The sequence below is a fragment of the Hibiscus syriacus genome, unplaced genomic scaffold (genome assembly GCF_006381635.1).
Source record: "Hibiscus syriacus cultivar Baekdansim isolate YM2019G1 unplaced genomic scaffold, ASM638163v2 tig00007387_pilon, whole genome shotgun sequence".
Taxonomy (NCBI): domain Eukaryota; kingdom Viridiplantae; phylum Streptophyta; class Magnoliopsida; order Malvales; family Malvaceae; genus Hibiscus; species Hibiscus syriacus.
The window spans coordinates 96750-115493 of record NW_024062136.1 but is presented as its reverse complement, the minus strand read 5'-3'; the positions used below and the strand labels follow the sequence as shown (position 1 = coordinate 115493).

General features: G+C 37.4%; 1 protein-coding gene across 1 annotated transcript; it reads left to right on the top strand.

Annotated features, from left to right (window-relative positions):
* The first annotated feature begins 2671 nt into the window (after positions 1 to 2671).
* LOC120201489 (ethylene-responsive transcription factor 13-like) lies at positions 2672 to 7935 on the top strand. The gene is made up of 2 exons (XM_039202087.1): positions 2672 to 2682; positions 7137 to 7935. The coding sequence occupies exons 1-2, from the start codon at positions 2672 to 2674 to the stop codon at positions 7933 to 7935; spliced, it is 810 nt and encodes a 269-aa protein (XP_039058018.1).
* Positions 7936 to 18744: the final 10809 nt, after the last annotated feature.

Below are 18744 nucleotides of genomic sequence, written 5' to 3'. Positions count from 1 at the left end.
ATCATGAAATGTTGACGTGCTTGATTTGTAGTTAATGATCCATAAGAACATTTCATCATGAATGTTCATTAACGTTTCCAGACTCATCCAAATCACTTATTTAATCCTTAGTTATTGAGGTTACTTATTTCACTTAGTAGTCAAGTTTATCCCAATTACTTCAAAGTTTTCCAGGTTAATCCATGTAACATCCTCAATATCGAGTTAGTAACTAAATTGAAATATTTCAGAATTTGTTGGTCAAAGTATATAAATTGAAAGTTTGGGGACTCACAGGAAAAATTGTTGTGTATGATTTAAATATTAAAGAAGGAATTATGGAAGGGTAAAATGGTAGTTTGATGGAAAAATATTTGTTAAGTGGAGATATATATGGGTTACACGTGGGAATGAAGGAGAAAAATAAAGCTTTCTAGAGTTCTCTTCTTCATCCTCTTCCAACCGTGAGCTCAAGCTTGATAAGTTGAGTTTTCTAGACAATTAATTATTCAGTGAATTTAAGTTGGGTTTATGATTCTTAAGTGATATACTTAAGCCTAAGGAAGGCTTAAGATAGCATTAAAACAAAGAATAGAGGAATTGGGAGGAATTAAAGTTAAGGAGTTTTTAAGTGAAATTTTGATGATGAGTTAATAAGCTAACGTGGAGGCCAAATTTAACTTGTCATCAATCTAGTTAAGACAAACAAAGTGTTAAAAGTGGAATTAAATCATGTTGCAAAGTTGGAGAAATTCTTGAATTTCATGAGGGGGCTAGGATTTTGAGGTTTAAGATGAATAAATTAGTATAGATTGGTTTAAGTATGTGTAATGGAGTTAAGAATATAAAAGGGGATGAAACATGAAGGATTTAAACTAGAATGGATGAGTTTTCGGGTTCAAGAAGTGAATTCTGGGCAGAGTGAATCGGTACACATTGAATGTGTACTGATACATCAAGGGTAAAATCTCAGAAATTGTTCAAGGTATATCGATGCACATGAAGTGTATTGATGCATTCCTTTAAAATAAAAACATCGAATGCCATCAGTGTATCGATGCACAAGCAGTGCATCGATGCACCCCCTTAAAATACAAACATCGAATGAGATTTATGTACCGATGCATAGATAGTGCATCGATGCATACCTTCATTAAAAGATGAAAATAGCTTTCTTTTTAGCCTAGGGAGTAATAGTTTAGAATATATCAATTAGTATACTTATGTGTATCAATGTATTACTATGTAGATTTATAGTGTAATATTGTTCCGGAACAATCGAGGGATTAGTATCAAATCAAAGCAAGCAAGGCTAAGGTGAGTGCATAATATATGTATAAGGTACTGGAAATAAGACTTGTGATAAGTCTATTTACGAGATAAAAGTCATATTATAATAGTATGAACATGCATATATTATAGTTTGGATTAAATGTGTGTAAGTTATATATGTTTACATATGAATGTACTCAAATGCTTTTGTGGTAGAATATGAGATGGATGAATATCTGCATATGTGTTTATATGTTATAGTGAATGTTACATGATATAGATATGTATATAAATTTATGAACTTATATGACAATGAAATATATGATAAAGAAACAGGGAACTCTATAAGAGTATTACATGATGTGTGATAAAAAGCTATAAGTTTGTGCTTATGTGATAGAAATAAATGATAAATACAATAATAATGCTCATGTTATGTGATGTGAGAACCATAGGTATAGTTGGCATGCCAAGAGTCGAGGGTTCATAGGTCTTTCGAGACATACAGAGATCTTTCGGGATATACATAGGTCCTTCGGGACAACTTTCACATGCCCCTAGTGGGACCCCATACGAGCTGTGGTGACAGCATAGTGCACAACCTCAATGTACTCGCATACCTTAAGTTCTCAGTAATGTACACGGGCCTATAAAAGATATGAAAAGAGTTTGTATGATTGTATTTTATCATGTTACCATTTTTTGCTTTGAATCACGTATGCACATGAATTAATAAGGAAATTAATAATGATCTACGCATATGTATTTATTTATTGATACGCAATTTGAGATGATTATGTCTGAAAGGATGAAATGAAATGAGGTTGGATAATATGATGGAATATAGTATGCATATAATGTTACCTATTATAAGTGTATTATATATTTTAGTATGACTCACTAAGTCTATGACTTAGAGTGTAAGTGATTTACACGTAGGTACAGAAAAACAAAAAGACTGGTCTTGGGAACAGCATATCTTCATTTAAAGATCATATCAGAAGCACCTGACATAGTATGTTGGTTTATATTTTATATGTGTTGGCATATAAATAGAGTGATATAGTATATACGCTCTGATCGAGGTGTAATGATTTGAAGTGGTAATGTAAACATAGTTTTATATTAATGAAAGTTTTAAATTTATGTTGGTTTTATAAATACACAAGCTTTGAAAAGTTAATGTGACACCTCAGATTCGTATTCGGGTCGGATACGGGTTGGGGGTGTTACAATCCAGACCTTTCTGAATTTCAGATACACATTGTACTTCCGTTCAATTCAATTTGGTCTTCGTGGTTGATTTGTCTAACTAATATTCATTTCTTATTACCGAATGCGATCTAGAAATGAGCTGAGTACTTTCAAAATTATCATCGAACCACACTTGAGAAGACGAACATGCATTCAAGTAACATCTATGTCAATCAGGTACTGAAATATCATTAAGATTGATCAACTCACTTAAGATGTGTTTCATAACTTCTAAAGGTAGTCCAACACCTTTGCTTATTTGGATTCCTTAATTAATCCAAGACATTTACTTAGTATAGACCATAAGGGTATTTTGATCATTTTGGTGTTCAGTTTTATTCCATTCATTTCAGAGCTCGAGGATATCCACTCATTCTTGAGCTTGGTGATATTCTTGGTCATTTGCATTCTAAGGGTATTCTGGTCATTTTATAGATCCATTGTAGTCCAATAATTCCTTCCGTCCGATCTTATTATTAAATTCAAACTTATCATTTATGTCAGTCTTATCGAACTATTCTAACAGATCCGATGTATTTCAATCATTTCCATCCATGTGATCTTATTATTTAATTCAAACGTATCATCTTTTCCAGACCTTTCAAACAATTCTGACAAAAGAGCACCCTCGATAATTTATTCTTAACTCAGAGATTTTCTGGTCAATTGTCTTCCCAAAAGTTACCAACAGGTTATCAGGAATTTTCTATACAAAGACATGATCTTAACAATTAAATATGTACTTTATCGAGTTAAGTACGAACTCTCAAAGTACTTTCTCATTCAGGGTCAACTAAGATTATTTTTACATTTCAAGGGCATTTTCATAATTTCTTAAACAAATAGTTTCGGTATTAACTCTTAACGAAAAATAACTATAATTTAGAGATCATATAGTTAATTATTAATTGCTTTCCTGAACATTCTATTATCTTGAAATGATTCCTTAACATACTTCTAGTATCTTGCACAAACCCTCATGGGGTTAACAACCGGTTATCCAAAATTTTCCAAGCAAAACTAACATTTCTTATACACATCTGTAGTTTTATCAGATCAATAAGTATTTTCAAAGTTATTAATCAACTTCCAGGGACAATTCTTGTCATTTTACAACATAAGGGTATTTTCGTAAATTTACCCTATCGGAATATTCTCATAATTTTCCATCCAAATACCTTTGATGAAATAAATTATATGATACAGATCTAAACTGATTCCTTTATCACTAAACACAGAACTTGAAATTTTTAATTCTAACAGTCCCTCAATTTCTTATAAAAGTCATCTAAACCATAATCAATTACCGAATTTTTATCTTATTCGGATCGAGTGTAGAAATTAATTAACTACACATATGAGACCAATATTATCTTATTCATGCATTTACCAATATCAACATATTCCAATAAGCATAAAGAGATAGTAAAGTATTACCTCGATTTTCATGCCATACTGATCGACCATATAAATTCCATTTGAACACTTTTGGTCTTTAATTTAACTTCAATATTTTCTCGGATCCATATTAACAGAAATTACATAAAAAACGGAGCTTAATTCCGAAAAACATATTGAATCAGGTGATAAATCAGTCAAAAATAGCTTGTCGGGTCCGAGTTTGGCGAAACGGGCCCAGAAAACGGATTCAGAACGTCGAAAAACGTTAGAATAGGTATACACAGTCAAAGTCAAAGGTCGTTTAACGTCCGGTCAAGGCCGGTCAAGGTCAACAGTCGACCATTTTACACAAATATCACCCTAACCGAAATTAATTACAAAATTAGTCACCTTCTGCAAATATTTACAAAACTAACACCCTAATTTTACACAAATAACACTCAAACATAAATTAATTACAAGATTAACATCTTGCGGCCAGACGATGCCCACTCTCGGAGGGTGGCGCGTGGGGCGCGTGAAAAGTGATACGATGTCGAAAAATTCCTAAAAATTATTTTAAATGATTTTGAGGCACTTAAAAAGCTCGGTTCACAATTTTAAACTGTAGAGAGCTCGATTTCAACAAATCCGAAACTTTGACCGCTTCACCTCCTCACGCGCCGCCGTCGACGGAGACAATGAGGACACCGACAAACTCGAAATGACACAAGAAACACGATGGTGCAGGGGGTGTCGAAAACGGATGCCGGATCGTCGTGAATTGACGGAAAACCAATGAAAATCGAGTTATAACCGGCGATACTTCCAACTGAAATTAACGACGAACGACGACGATTCACGACGAAAGGTTGGAGGGTTTTTGTTCCTCGGTCGACAACGAACACGATAGTAGTTTCGGTTCATCGATCGAAGGTCGGACGACGAGTAGATCGGAGTTAAAAGGAGGGTTGTTGGAGGGGGAAAACTGGGAAATAATCTTGAAACTGGGCACGGGAAGGGGTTATAATTCATCCTAAAAAAAATAGGTAAATCATGAGTTAAGTCACTGAACTTCCTGCACTTCTTAAAATGGACTGTCAACTTTACGATTTTAAAATTTAATCCTCAATTTCTTCCAAAATATCAAATTAAATTTACCACTTTAAAATTCTTAAAATTTAACCCCTAAATTGGGCTGTTACATTAATAATAACGAAAAAAATTGAGCTACCCCTTTATTCTTTTTTATTATTTCTTTCTTCAAGATACCATATCTTGCTGATGAATATGAACTCTGACTTCTCTCGTCGATTAATTCAGAATCAAGACTTGATAAGTCTTTGTTAATTGCGTTTTTCATCAAATTCTTAATTTTGTTGAGACGACTTTCATAAATTTTAACCAATTTTCAGAAAAATCAATATCTTTTTCGTAAATAAAAAGAAAGTAATAAATGTGCATTCTTGCAACGAAGATTATTCTTTCAACTATGTACTTATCAACTTAATAGTAAGTCTAATGTATTGGTAATTTATTTCATATTTTTTAAGAAGAATGTTTTTATCATTTTAATCTTGATTAACATTAAATTTCATATATGATTTTTAACAATCCACTTCTTTCTTTATCAAAAAAGTAAATATGATATATATAAATTTATATCTTAAAACTTTAGGTCTTCAATAAAAAAAATAACAGTGAATTCAACAAGTTGTTTCAGTAGTAAAAAAATTATTTTCTTTAGGAGTCATAGGTTCAAACAGTTACGTTTACAAGATGTGTGTGCATTATCAATTAAATAATAAAGTTCTAAACATATATTATCTTATAATCATACTAAACTATTAAATTAAAGGGGGATATGTGATAGTTTAATTTGTATTGCTCGATAAGGAACATCCCTAACTAATAAATTATGTAATTTGAAAGTTTGCTTGAAGAATAACATCTACAATCCTCAATGTTTTAGTTTTTGTAATTTTTAATGAGTACATTTTGAAGTCAACAGAATGATGCTTTTATAATAATAAAAAGGAAAACCATGATTTCCACATGCTACATATAAAAAAATAAAAGCTTATTATAAAAGTCTCAGCAGTCCTTCCAGGGGCTTTAAATAAAATAATTAAAATATAAATTGAAGCCATTCCAATGCCTTGAATTTTGGAAATAACACGGTAGCATCTTGGGCCTTTTTCCATTTAAAAATTAAAACTCTCAACTCCCTTCGCTTTCTCATCATTCAATCAATATTCTAATAAAAGAAATACTTTTTTTTTAATATTATCCTTAATTTCCATGGAAGAGGGAAACTTGAAAAAGCTTCATTTCTAAATCATGTTGAAAAACCTTTGCATTCATATGAAAAATTCTGTACGGGTCAGACTTCCTTTGGAGGAGTTTCATTAACTTTTGTACGAAATGACAGACACAATACCTTGAAACAGTAATCAGTGTTTCCAGAAGATGTTTTTTTCTTCAAATCCGAGTTACAGAAATGTCAACACCAACTCTCCCATTTATGTGTCAGACAAGCCTTTGTTTTTATTATCATTCCCACGTATATTAAGAAAATTTTCGTTTTACACATTTTTATAATGCTTTGCATGTATATTGAAATTTAAATACATAAATAAAGCATTTAATTCTTTAAATATAAAAAATTTCATCTTCCAAATATATAATAATAAAAATATGATATAATTATTAGATTAATTTAAAATTATGTGCATAATAACTACAACTATATTGTTAGAAAAATCAATAACTCGTATATAAAATTATTTTAATTTGACACTAATATATGTATATTGATACATGTATTTTTTTTCTTATATTTCTATATAAAGCTTAACTTAAAAAAATAATTAAGAGTTAGTTAAAATTTGAAAAAAGAAATGGGGCCCGCATATAGATGTAGGGTTTAGGCATGGGGACATTAAAAACATAAAAAATATTCCAAAACCCTATTGTGTCATACATTTACAAATAAATAACCATACGTTCTGGAGCATTATGATTATATATACAAGTTGTGATCAAATATCAAAATCATGCTCATCCTCCCCCACTTCAATATTAACTAGTAGTATAAAATAATGCCACAAGGCGCTGGGGGAACTCTCACATAAATGTCTTTAAAAGGAAAACATCATATTTTCCCTTCCTATATAAACCACATTACCCTTCGCAAACTCTTCACTGACACTCACTAAATCTCTCATTTTTCTGTATTTTTTTTATAAAAGCTTTGCTTCTTTAAGCTCACTCATTTTTATTTATTTATTGCATATGGGGATTGTTTCAGAATCAGAGTTCAACATCCTTGAATATTTTCAACGCTATCTTGTTGATGATTTTGAGGAATCTCAAGCAACAATCACTTGCAGCAGCAATAATGTTGTTCTTCAGCCTTCGTATAGCAGGAGTTTAAGCTTCACTAGTATTTTTTTGAATGAAGGTTGGGGTGATTTACCCTTAAAGATGGATGACTCGGAGGATATGCTGGTTTACAGTGCTTTGCGCAACGCGGCAAACTTCGGGTGGACTCCTTTGAACCAGGTTGATTTAACAACTAGTACGGTGGCAGTGGCAGTAGAAGAGAAGGGAGAGTCCGTCAAGGTAGAACGTCCTGAAAGCAATGCGGTGCCACGGAGGGGGATGAATTTCAGAGGAGTGAGAAGGCGGCCGTGGGGAAAGTACGCAGCTGAGATAAGGGAGCCTAAAAGGAATGGAGCAAGGATTTGGCTTGGAACCTACGAGACTCCCCAAGATGCTGCTTTGGCTTACGATAGAGCCGCTTTCCAAATGCGCGGAGCTAAGGCTAAGCTCAATTTTCCTCACTTGATTGGCTCTAATACTTGGGAACCAATCAGAGTTGGCACAAGGCGCCGGTCACTGGAATCTTCTTCAGCTTCAACCACATCATCTGCAAAGCCCAAGAGGAGGAAAAGTGCAAGTAACTCGGAGGCCAAAGCCATCCTACAGGGAAATACAAGTTTTGGTGCGGAGGTGGGTAGTTGGTCAGACAAGTTTTGGGTTATTTGAGTCCAACCAATTTTTCTTTGGATTCAAAACTGACGAATTATTACTTACATATTTTTGGAGTCAAATGATGAATACTCATTTTTTTGTGACCATGTGGTCATTTCTCGTTTGGTTCTATCTTCTTTTATGTACAATCACTCTATGTTTTTCTTTCTGTTCAATCAAAATAATTTTATTAAAATAAAATGGACAAAGTCCAAGTCTGAAAATAAGGCAAAAGAGACACCAAACAAAGCAAAGTACATCTGCTGTCTCCAAAACCCAAGGTTAGCTTAAAGATTGGCACCTCTTTTAACAATGGACATGATGCATGGCACTTGCACTGGCCTAGAAAACTTAATAATATGCCATGAATCAGGACAACACTTCCAATGACAGCTTGTCTCACGCTCGACCGACACACACCGTCAACATTTAACTTTAGGTAAGAAGAAGGCGGAGCCATACAGTCAATACGCTCAGCCATAGGAGAAGAACCACCAAGTCTCTGTGTGTTGTCTAAAATTTCAGTTCCAGTGACCAGCATTCTTTTAAATTCTCTTATTACGTCCACTCTCTAAATCTAAATCATGTAAATGAAACCTGTAACAACCCGATTTTCAAAATAATATTTAATTGAAATTGGAGGTAAATTGTGAAAATGGGTGAAATTAAGTGACTAAAGTATAATTTATGAAAACTTGTATGCCATTTTTAAAGTAAAGGAAATTTAGGGACCAAGCCCTGAATTTCCCCTAAATTCTTCAATTTTCTTCCTCTCACACCTCCATTTTAAAGTCCGATCCAAACGCCGTCCGAATTCCGATCGTTGTTTTGAAACCACCGTTGTGTTCATCATCGAGCGAGGAACAAACCCTTCAAATTAATTGAAGCGAAACGCGGCCAAACGTCGGGAATTTCCAGTCAAAGTAGCGACGGTTTTGTTAGCTCTATCGCCGAGGAAATCTTAAATTCACCGCTGATCGTTGCTCCGTTTACGACACCTCCCGCACCATCGTGTTCCTTGTGTCGTTCCGAGTTCACCGGTGTCAACCTTGTCCGCCGTAGACGGCGGCGCGTGAGGAGGTGGTGCAGTCAAAGATTCGGCCGATTTGAAATCGAGCTCTCCGCCGTTCAAAAATTTGAACCGATCGTTGTAAGTATCTTGAAATCGCTCAAAATAATTTTTAGAAAATTTTTCGGGATTTTTAGGGCCCCGGAGGACGCCTCACGCGCCGCCGCAGGGCGAGTGGCTGCTGGAAACCGGTTTAACCGGTTTTCAACCGGCTCTGACCGGTTTGACCGGTTTCAACCGGTTCGAACCGGTTTGACCGGTCTGAACCGGTTTGACCGGTCTGACCCGACCCGACCGTTGACCCGACCCGACCCGACCGTTGACCCGACCCTACCGTTGACCGTTGACCGTTGACTTTCTTTGCCAAAACTTAAAATGGCTTTGACCGAGCATTAAACGACCGTTAATCTTTTCCGAGTATACCTATCCTGATAGTTTTCGACGTGCCGAATCCGTTTCCGTGGTCCGTTTTGTCAAATTCTAATCTGAAGGTCTCCAAATCTACGGTAAAAGTGGTTGACTTTGACTTTGACCAAGAATTTAAATTTTTGAAAAGTCATACTTTATGTTTTTCGACGCCCTGATTCCGATTCCGCAATCCGTTTGGCCAAATTCAGACTCAAAATACCTCAAATTGATAGTCAAACCCGAAAAATGCGTATATACTTAAGAAGTTTAGCTTTGAACAATTAAATAGGATTTGAGACTGATAAATATTATTGTTTGAAGGTACAAGAGACTCTCCGGATCGTTCGACAGCTCGACCCAGCTCTTCTAGATCAGTTAAACCACGTGTGCCAGTATTCACCCGTTCGAAAACTGTAGCAGAGCGTGGTGAAACCAGCAATCAGTAGATTTGTTATTTGAATCTATTGTCGAGGTGTGTTCCCTACTTATTATTGAACTGTTTTATTGGTTTTAATATGTGGTACACCGAATTCATTGGTTATTGTTTTATGGATGCACCAATTTAATGTGACAATTTATGGAATATGGCTGCTATCTAATTTTTGTTTTGAAATGGTATATGATTACCATGTTTTTGGATTTATGGAATTTATGTCACGGTGCAATTGAATTTTGGAATTGAATTACGATGGAATAGCTCTGATCAAGCTAACTGGGCCTAATGTGACTCTTGAGGGCCCCAAGATGTTTCATTAGGCCGGCTTTCCTTTGCTGTGTGCTTAGGGTAAGCTATATGGACTTATTGACTTGGGCTTAAGGATACAAGCTTCAGAGCCTATCCTTAAGTCGGCTTTCTTTTTGCTATGTGCATAAAGTAAGCTATATGGAAAATAATTTTGGGAACTACTGATGGTGTACCAGAAAAGGGTTTAAACTATGATTTTCAAAAAGTTAAACTCTTTTACGAATTTGTGAGATTACTGGACTATGATTTGTACCTATTGTGATTTTATGGAAATGTTGGGACACACTGAGCCTAGCTCACCTTTTGAAAATGTTTTCCCCCTTTCAGATACTGTTGGTTAGATACCTTGGTTCGAGCACTTGGAGGATCAACATATCTCTTGAAGTAAATCAGATTGTAATGTTTTTATCTGGCAAGTTGACTTTATTTTGGTGACATGGACCTTATTTTAAAATATCGGATTTTATAATGATAACTCTTTTGCTAATAATGCTCGGTTTATTGTGATTTTGAATTTGAAGACATGTTTTAAATTAAATTATTATTTATTTGTACTATATTTACGAGTTGGATTTTGATAGTATAATTTATTTATAATTTCATGTTATTTATAATGTGATTTTATATTGATGGAATAACGGTTGCGAAAAATGTCTTTAATAATCATAATGCGATCCACTAGACTTAGTCGAAACGCATAGGCCGGGTCTAGGGGGTTACATTTATTGGTATCAGAGCTTTTGGTTTTTAACCCTCGGACTGTGTATGAGTCCACATTGAAAATACGGTTTTGAAATATTTTACAAAACGAGTTACTAAGGCCATGTCACAAAGTTATTAAGATTTTAACTATGTTTGAGACTCCAAGTGCTTATCTAACCCTAAGTTTTATCTTCTGTAGTAAACTTGAGATCCATCAAAATGAATGCTAGACGTAGTCGTCGAACTAGCCGTGGACGAGGTCGAGTGGCTAGATTCACAGATCCGATCGATGAGATACGGGTAGATCCCCCACCTCCGATAGGTGATCATGCTCCTACGACCCCAACAGATCTGCCTCCTGCCGCTGGTATTGGCATGACTACACCGATAATAGGAGCGACCGATATTGAGTCAGAGTCTACCGGAGTTGCTTTGGATGAGAATTTTGGTAGACAATTTCTGCAATTAATACAGGGAGCAGTCAGAGCTACTGGTGTTGTATCTGAGGTTCCTATTTCGCAGCTTTGATTGCCAATGGAGTTAGAACTTTTGGGGGACAGATAGGTGGAGCTCCTACTGAAGCTGAGGATTGGCTCCAGGATACAGAGAGACGCATGGATCAGTTGGGTTTGGACTCAACTAAGAGATATCAGGGTGCTGTGGCGATGTTAGATGGCAATGCCTACACTTGGTGGGAGTCAGTGACCAGTAGTGTTCCTACCGATCGTTTGACCTGGAATTTCTTTAAGGATCGCTTTCGGAGCCGTTTTCTGGGAGAGCGCTACTTAGCTCAGAGACGACAACAGTTTCAAGACCTGGTTCAGGGAGACATGACTGTTTCTGAATATGAGATCGAGTTCCTGAAGTTGCTGAAGTATGGATTCAGTATGGTACCTATGGAGAGAGATCGATGTCGTAAATTTGCCCTTGGACTCAGATACGAGCTGCGTAGGCAAGTTGTAACCCATCAGGATGAGATATTTGATGTGTTGGTGGGCAGAGCCAAAGATGCGGAAGAGGTAGAGGTTTTAGCTTCTGGTAGAGAGCGTGTTGATCAAGATCGATCTAAGAAATTTTCAGGCCCGATGGAGTCATCAGCACAGTCCGGGAAGAGGACTCGTACTTCAGCCCCTCAGAGAAACAATACACGTTTCAGGCCTGCAGCATCCTCACCTTTAGCTGTCAGTCGAGGCGGTTCCTCGTCGTATTATAATGGGCCCCTTTGTGAGTATTGTGGTAAACATCACTCAGGAGAGTGTCATAAGAAGATGGGTCTTTGCTATCAGTGTGGATCTAGTGGTCATTATCGGAGGGATTGTCCTCAGTTAGTTTCGTTTGAGCAGACCACTACCCAAACTCCTGTGCGTTCGCAGACTACAGTACAGACCCAATTAGAGATCGTAGTCAAGGAAAGACTCGAGGATCAGCGTCCAGGACAGACAGTAGAGCCCGACCTCAGCAAAATAGAGGGCCAACAGCTTCTGAGGCTACACAGTCAGCTTTAGTTTATGCAACTAGACGTCGTGATGACAGAGATGAGCCTGAGGTTATTGCAGGTACATTTACTATTTATTCTACCCCATACTTTGCATTATTGGACAATGGCTCCACTCACTCCTATGTATCGAGCTCAGTATCTCGAAACCTTCAGATTCCGATCGAGAACACTAAAAATACTGTTACAGTTACAAGTCCAGTAGGACAAGCGGTATTAGTGAATAAAGTATTTCGGCGTTGTCCTCTCGAGGTTCAGGGAGAAATTTTTCTCGCTGATCTTATGGAACTTCCTTTAGGGGAGTTCGATCTAATTCTTGGAATGGATTGGTTGAATAAACACAAGGTAAAGCTGGATTGCGAATACAAGCGGGCTACTCTGAAGACTTCAGATGGTCGGACTGTTGTGTTAATTGGTGAACGGCGTGGTTATCTCTCCAATATAGTTTCAGCGATGGAAATTGATCATATGATCCGGAAGGGATATGAGACCTTCATTGCTTGTATTTTGAACACCAAAGGTGCATTATCCACGATCGAGGAGATTCGTACAGTTAGCGAGTTTCCTGATGTTTTTCCGGAGGAGTTGCCTGGGTTACCTCCTGATAGAGAGGTAGAGTTCGAGATTGAGACTTATCCAGGATCTTCACCTATTTCTATGGCACCTTATCGTATGGCTCCAAAGGAACTTAAGGAGTTGAAAGTCCAATTGCAAGAATTATTCGATCGAGGATTTATCCGACATAGTACTTCACCATGGGGAGCTCCAGTTCTATTCGTGGAAAAGAAGGATGGGTCGCTAAGATTATGTATTGACTATCGGAAATTGAACAAGATGACGGTCAAGAATAAATACCCATTACCCAGGATTGATGACTTATTTGATCAATTGCGAGGAGCTACTGTATTCTCTAAGATTGATCTTCGTTCGGGGTATTATCAATTGAAAGTTAAAGGATCTGATGTTGCAAAAACGGCCATTCGCACTAGATATGGTCATTATGAATTTTTAGTGATGCCTTTTGGTTTGACGAACGCTCCTGCAGCTTTTATGGATTTGATGAATCGGGTGTTCCGACCATATTTGGATCAATTTGTGGTGGTCTTCATTGACGATATTCTGATCTATTCTCGTACTGAGGCAGAGCATGACGAGCATTTGAAGATCGTTCTGCGGACTTTGAGAGAGCATCGTCTATATGCCAAACTAAGAAAGTGTGAGTTTTGGCTTCAAGAAGTGTCATTTCTGGGGCATATTATTTCTGCGCGAGGTGTTCAGGTTGATCCCAGCAAGATAGAGGATATTATAAATTGGAAACGACCTAAGAACGTATCTGAAATCCGCAGTTTCTTGGGCTTGGCTGGTTATTATCGACGTTTTGTTGAGGGCTTCTCGATCATTGCTTCTCCTTTGACAAAGTTGTTAAGGAAGAATGTGTTGTTTGACTGGGGCGAGGCACAACAGGAGAGCTTTGAGAAATTAAAGGCGGTTTTGACTCAAGCACCGGTGTTGATTCAACCAGAGTCCGGGAAGGATTTTACAGTGTATAGTGATGCTTCACATTCAAGACTTGGTTGTGTTTTAATGCAGGAAAGTAAGGTGGTGGCTTATGCATCCCGTCAGCTGCGGCCGCATGAGAGTAACTATCCTACTCATGATTTAGAGTTGGCAGCAGTAATTTTTGCCTTGAAGATTTGGAGACACTATCTTTATGGAGAGAATTGTTACATTTTCACAGATCATAAGAGCTTAAAGTATCTTCTGACCCAGAAGGAACTTAATTTGAGACAGCGTCGCTGGTTAGAGCTCCTAAAGGATTATGATTGCGTGATTGATTACCACCCTGGTAAAGCTAACATTGTAGCAGATGCTTTGAGTCGAAAGACAATATCAGAGTTGAGGTCTTTAATGGCCAAGATGAATTTATATGACGATGGCACTTTGTTAGCAGAATTGCAAGTTAAGCCGACCTTAGTTGATGAGATCAAAGCTAAGCAGCCCCTTGATAGCTCCTTGCTTTCCATCTTTGAGCAAGTAGAGCAGGGGACAAACACAGATTACGCAATTGACCAGGATGAAGTTTTATGCTTTAAAGGTAGATATTGTGTGCCTGATGATGCTGAGTTGAGGCAGACTATCCTTACTGAGGCTCATAGTAGTCCATATGCTATGCACCCCGGAGGAGATAAGATGTATCGGAATTTGAGAGAGAGGTATTATTGGATTGGTATGAAGAAAGACATATCTGACTTTGTGGCTAGGTGTTTGACTTGTCAGCAAGTTAAGGCAGAACATCAACATCCATCAGGTTTGTTACAGCCTATCAAGATTCCTGAATGGAAATGGGAGCGTATTACTATGGATTTTGTTACTGGCTTGCCGATGACTCCTTCGAAAAAAGATTCAGTTTGGGTGATTGTTGACAGACTTACAAAGTCATCTCACTTCATTCTTGTGCGAGTAAATTATACTTTGGATAAGCTGGCAAGATTGTATATTTCAGAGATTGTCAGATTGCATGGTGTTCCATTGTCTATTATTTCTGATCAAGATCCGAGATTTACTTCGTGATTTTGGAAGGCGTTACATACGGCTTTGGGAACAAGATTGTATTATAGTACATCCTTTCATCCACAAACTGATGGTCAATCTGAGAGAGTAATTCAGATTCTGGAGGATATGTTGCGGGGTTGCGTAATCGATTTTCATGGTAGTTGGGAGAACTTTTTGCCGTTGGCTGAATTTGCTTACAATAACAGTTATCAGACCAACATTCGTATGACACCCTATAAAGCGCTCTATGGGCGTAAATGTCGCACTCCGATCTGTTGGACCGAGTTGCGTGATAGGAAAACGTTGGGACCTGAGTTAGTGCGAGAGACGGAGGACACAGTCAGATTAATCCGTGACCGTCTGAAAGAGGCATTTGATAGGCAGAAATCTTATGCAGATCAAAGAAGGAAGGATATACAGTTTGAAGTGGGAGATCGGGTCTTTTTGAAAGTTTCACCCTGGAAGAAAGTATTGAGATTCGGGCGTAAGGGTAAATTGAGTCCAAGATTTATTGGACCATTTCGTATCTTGAAGAGGGTAGGACCTGTTGCATATCAGCTTGAGTTGCCTTCTGAGCTAAGTCGTATTCATGATGTCTTTCATGTATCAATGTTGAGGAGATACCGTCCAGATCCAGGTCACATTATTCAGGTTGAAGAAGTAGAGTTGAGACCTGATTTGTCATATGAAGAGGAGCCCATTCAGATCTTGGAGAAAGATGAACGAGTTCTTCGGAATAGACGAATTCTAATGGTCAAAGTTTAGTGGAGTAATCGAGGCCCCTCAGAAGCTACTTGGGAGACATTGGAGTCAATGGAGGCTCAGTTTCCTCAAATTTTCTCATAAGGTAAATTTCGAGGACGAAATTTCTTGTAGAGGGGGAGAATTGTAACAACCCGATTTTCAAAATAATATTTAATTGAAATTGGAGGTAAATTGTGAAAATGGGTGAAATTAAGTGACTAAAGTATAATTTATGAAAACTTGTATGCCATTTTTAAAGTAAAGAAAATTCAGGGACCAAGCCCTGAATTTCCCCTAAAAGTGTCAGCAAGTTTGTTATAACTAACGTGTTTTCTGATTTCAATCAGAAAACACAAAAGCTTTTCTTCAATTTTCTTCCTCTCACACCTCCATTTTCAAGTCCGATCCAAACGCCGTCCGAATTCCGATCGTTGTTTTGAAACCACCGTTGTGTTCATCATCGAGTGAGGAACAAACCCTTCAAATTAATTGAAGCGAAAAGCGGCCAAACGTCGGGAATTTCCAGTCAAAGTAGCGACGGTTTTGTTAGCTCTATCGCCGAGGAAATCTTAAATTCACCGCTGATCGTTGCTCCGTTTACGACACCTCCCGCACCATCGTGTTCCTTGTGTCGTTCCGAGTTCACCGGTGTCAACCTTGTCCGCCGTAGACGGCGGCGCGTGAGGAGGTGGTGCAGTCAAAGATTCGGCCGATTTGAAATCGAGCTCTCCGCCGTTCAAAAATTTGAACCGATCGTTGTAAGTATCTTGAAATCGCTCAAAATAATTTTTAGAAATTTTTTCGGGATTTTTAGGGCCCCGGAAGACGCCTCACGCGCCACACGCGCCGCCGCAGGGCGAGTGGCTGCTGGAAACCGGTTTAACCGGTTTTCAACCGGTTCGACCGATCTGAACCGGTTCGACCGGTCTGAACCGGTTTGACCGGTCTGAACCGGTTTGACCGGTCTGAACCGACCCGACCGTTGACCCAACCCGACCCGTCCGTTGACCCGACCCGACCGTTGACCGTTGACCGTTGACCATTGACCGTTGACTTTCTTTGACCAAAACTTAAAATGGCTTTGACCGAGCATTAAACGACCGTTAATCATTTCCGAGTATACCTATCCTGATAGGTTCTGACGTGCCGAATCCGTTTCCGTGGTCCGTTTTGTCAAATTCGAATCCGAAGGTCTCCAAATCTACGGTCAAAATGGTTGACTTTGACTTTGACCAAGAATTTGAATTTTCGAAAAGTCATACTTTATGTTTTTCGACGCCCTGATTCCGATTCCGCAATCCGTTTGGCCAAATTCAGACTCAAAATACCTCAAATTGATAGTCAAACCCGAAAAATGCGTATATACTTAAGAAGTTTAGATTTGAACAATTAAATAGGATTTGAGACTGATAAATATTATTGTTTGAAGGTACAAGAGACTCTCCGGATCGTTCGACAGCTCGACCCAGCTCTTCTAGATCAGTTAAACCACGTGTGCCAGTATTCACCCGTTCGAAAACTGTAGCAGAGCGTGGTGAAACCAGCAATCAGTAGATTTGTTATTTGAATCTATTGTCGAGGTGTGTTCCCTACTTATTATTGAACTGTTTTATTGGTTTTAATATGTGGTACACCGAATTCATTGGTTATTGTTTTATGGATGCACCAATTTAATGTGACAATTTATGGAATATGGCTGCTATCTAATTTTTGTTTTGAAATGGTATATGATTACCATGTTTTTGGATTTATGGAATTTATGTCACGGTGCAATTGAATTTTGGAATTGAATTACGATGGAATAGCTCTGATCAAGCTAACTGGGCCTAATGTGACTCTTGAGGGCCCCAAGATGTTTCATTAGGCCGGCTTTCCTTTGCTGTGTGCTTAGGGTAAGCTATATGGACTTATTGACTTGGGCTTAAGGATACAAGCTTCAGAGCCTATCCTTAAGTCGGCTTTCTTTTTGCTATGTGCATAAAGTAAGCTATATGGAAAATAATTTTGGGAACTACTGATGGTGTACCAGAAAAGGGTTTAAACTATGATTTTCAAAAAGTTAACTCTTTTACGAATTTGTGAGATTACTGGACTATGATTTGTACCTATTGTGATTTTATGGAAATGTTGGGACACACTGAGCCTAGCTCACCTTTTGAAAATGTTTTCCCCCTTTCAGATACTGTTGGTTAGATACCTTGGTTCGAGCACTTAGAGGATCAACATATCTCTTGAAGTAAATCAGATTGTAATGTTTTTATCTGGCAAGTTGACTTTATTTTGGTGACATGGACCTTATTTTAAAATATCAGATTTTATAATGATAACTCTTTTGCTAATACTGCTCGGTTTATTGTGATTTTGAATTTGAAGACATGTTTTAAATTAAATTATTATTTATTTGTACTATATTTACGAGTTGGATTTTGATAGTATAATTTGTTTATAATTTCATGTTATTTATAATGTGATTTTATATTGATGGAATAACGGTTGCGAAAAATGTCTTTAATAATCATAATGTGATCCACTAGACTTAGTCGAAACGCATAGGCCGGGTCTAGAGGGTTACAAAACCATTCTAAGCTATGTTCAAGATAAGGGTGATTAAGACCTTACCTTTTGTTTGGGAATGTTGCACAATAATTCTTCTGAATACATCAGTTTACTGAATTATCACAACTCTGATAACTAAAATATGGTAATAGAAATTGATGCACGGATCATGTCATTATTTGGAAATGATACACGCCCTTTCGATTAATGCGAGGAGGTTTTCATTGCACAGAGCAGGGTTTCAAAAAAAAGGTCCGCGACCGCGATTTCGTCCGCGATATATCGGTTTTGTCTCTGTTTGAGTTACCCGCGACGGCCGCAATCACGATAAATCCAAAATAACCGAAAACACGAATGCGACCGCGATTTAAAACAATTTAGTATTTGTTAAATAAAACTTGAGCATTATTATTGCACTATGTTTTTTTACACGTTTTTGAGCATTCTTTTACCGTTGTTTGGTTGTTTTTCTCTTCTTCTTTTTTCAAGATTAAATTTGACATCTTTGCTATTGATCAAGATAGTGATAATTTGTTATCCCATTGATCTTCC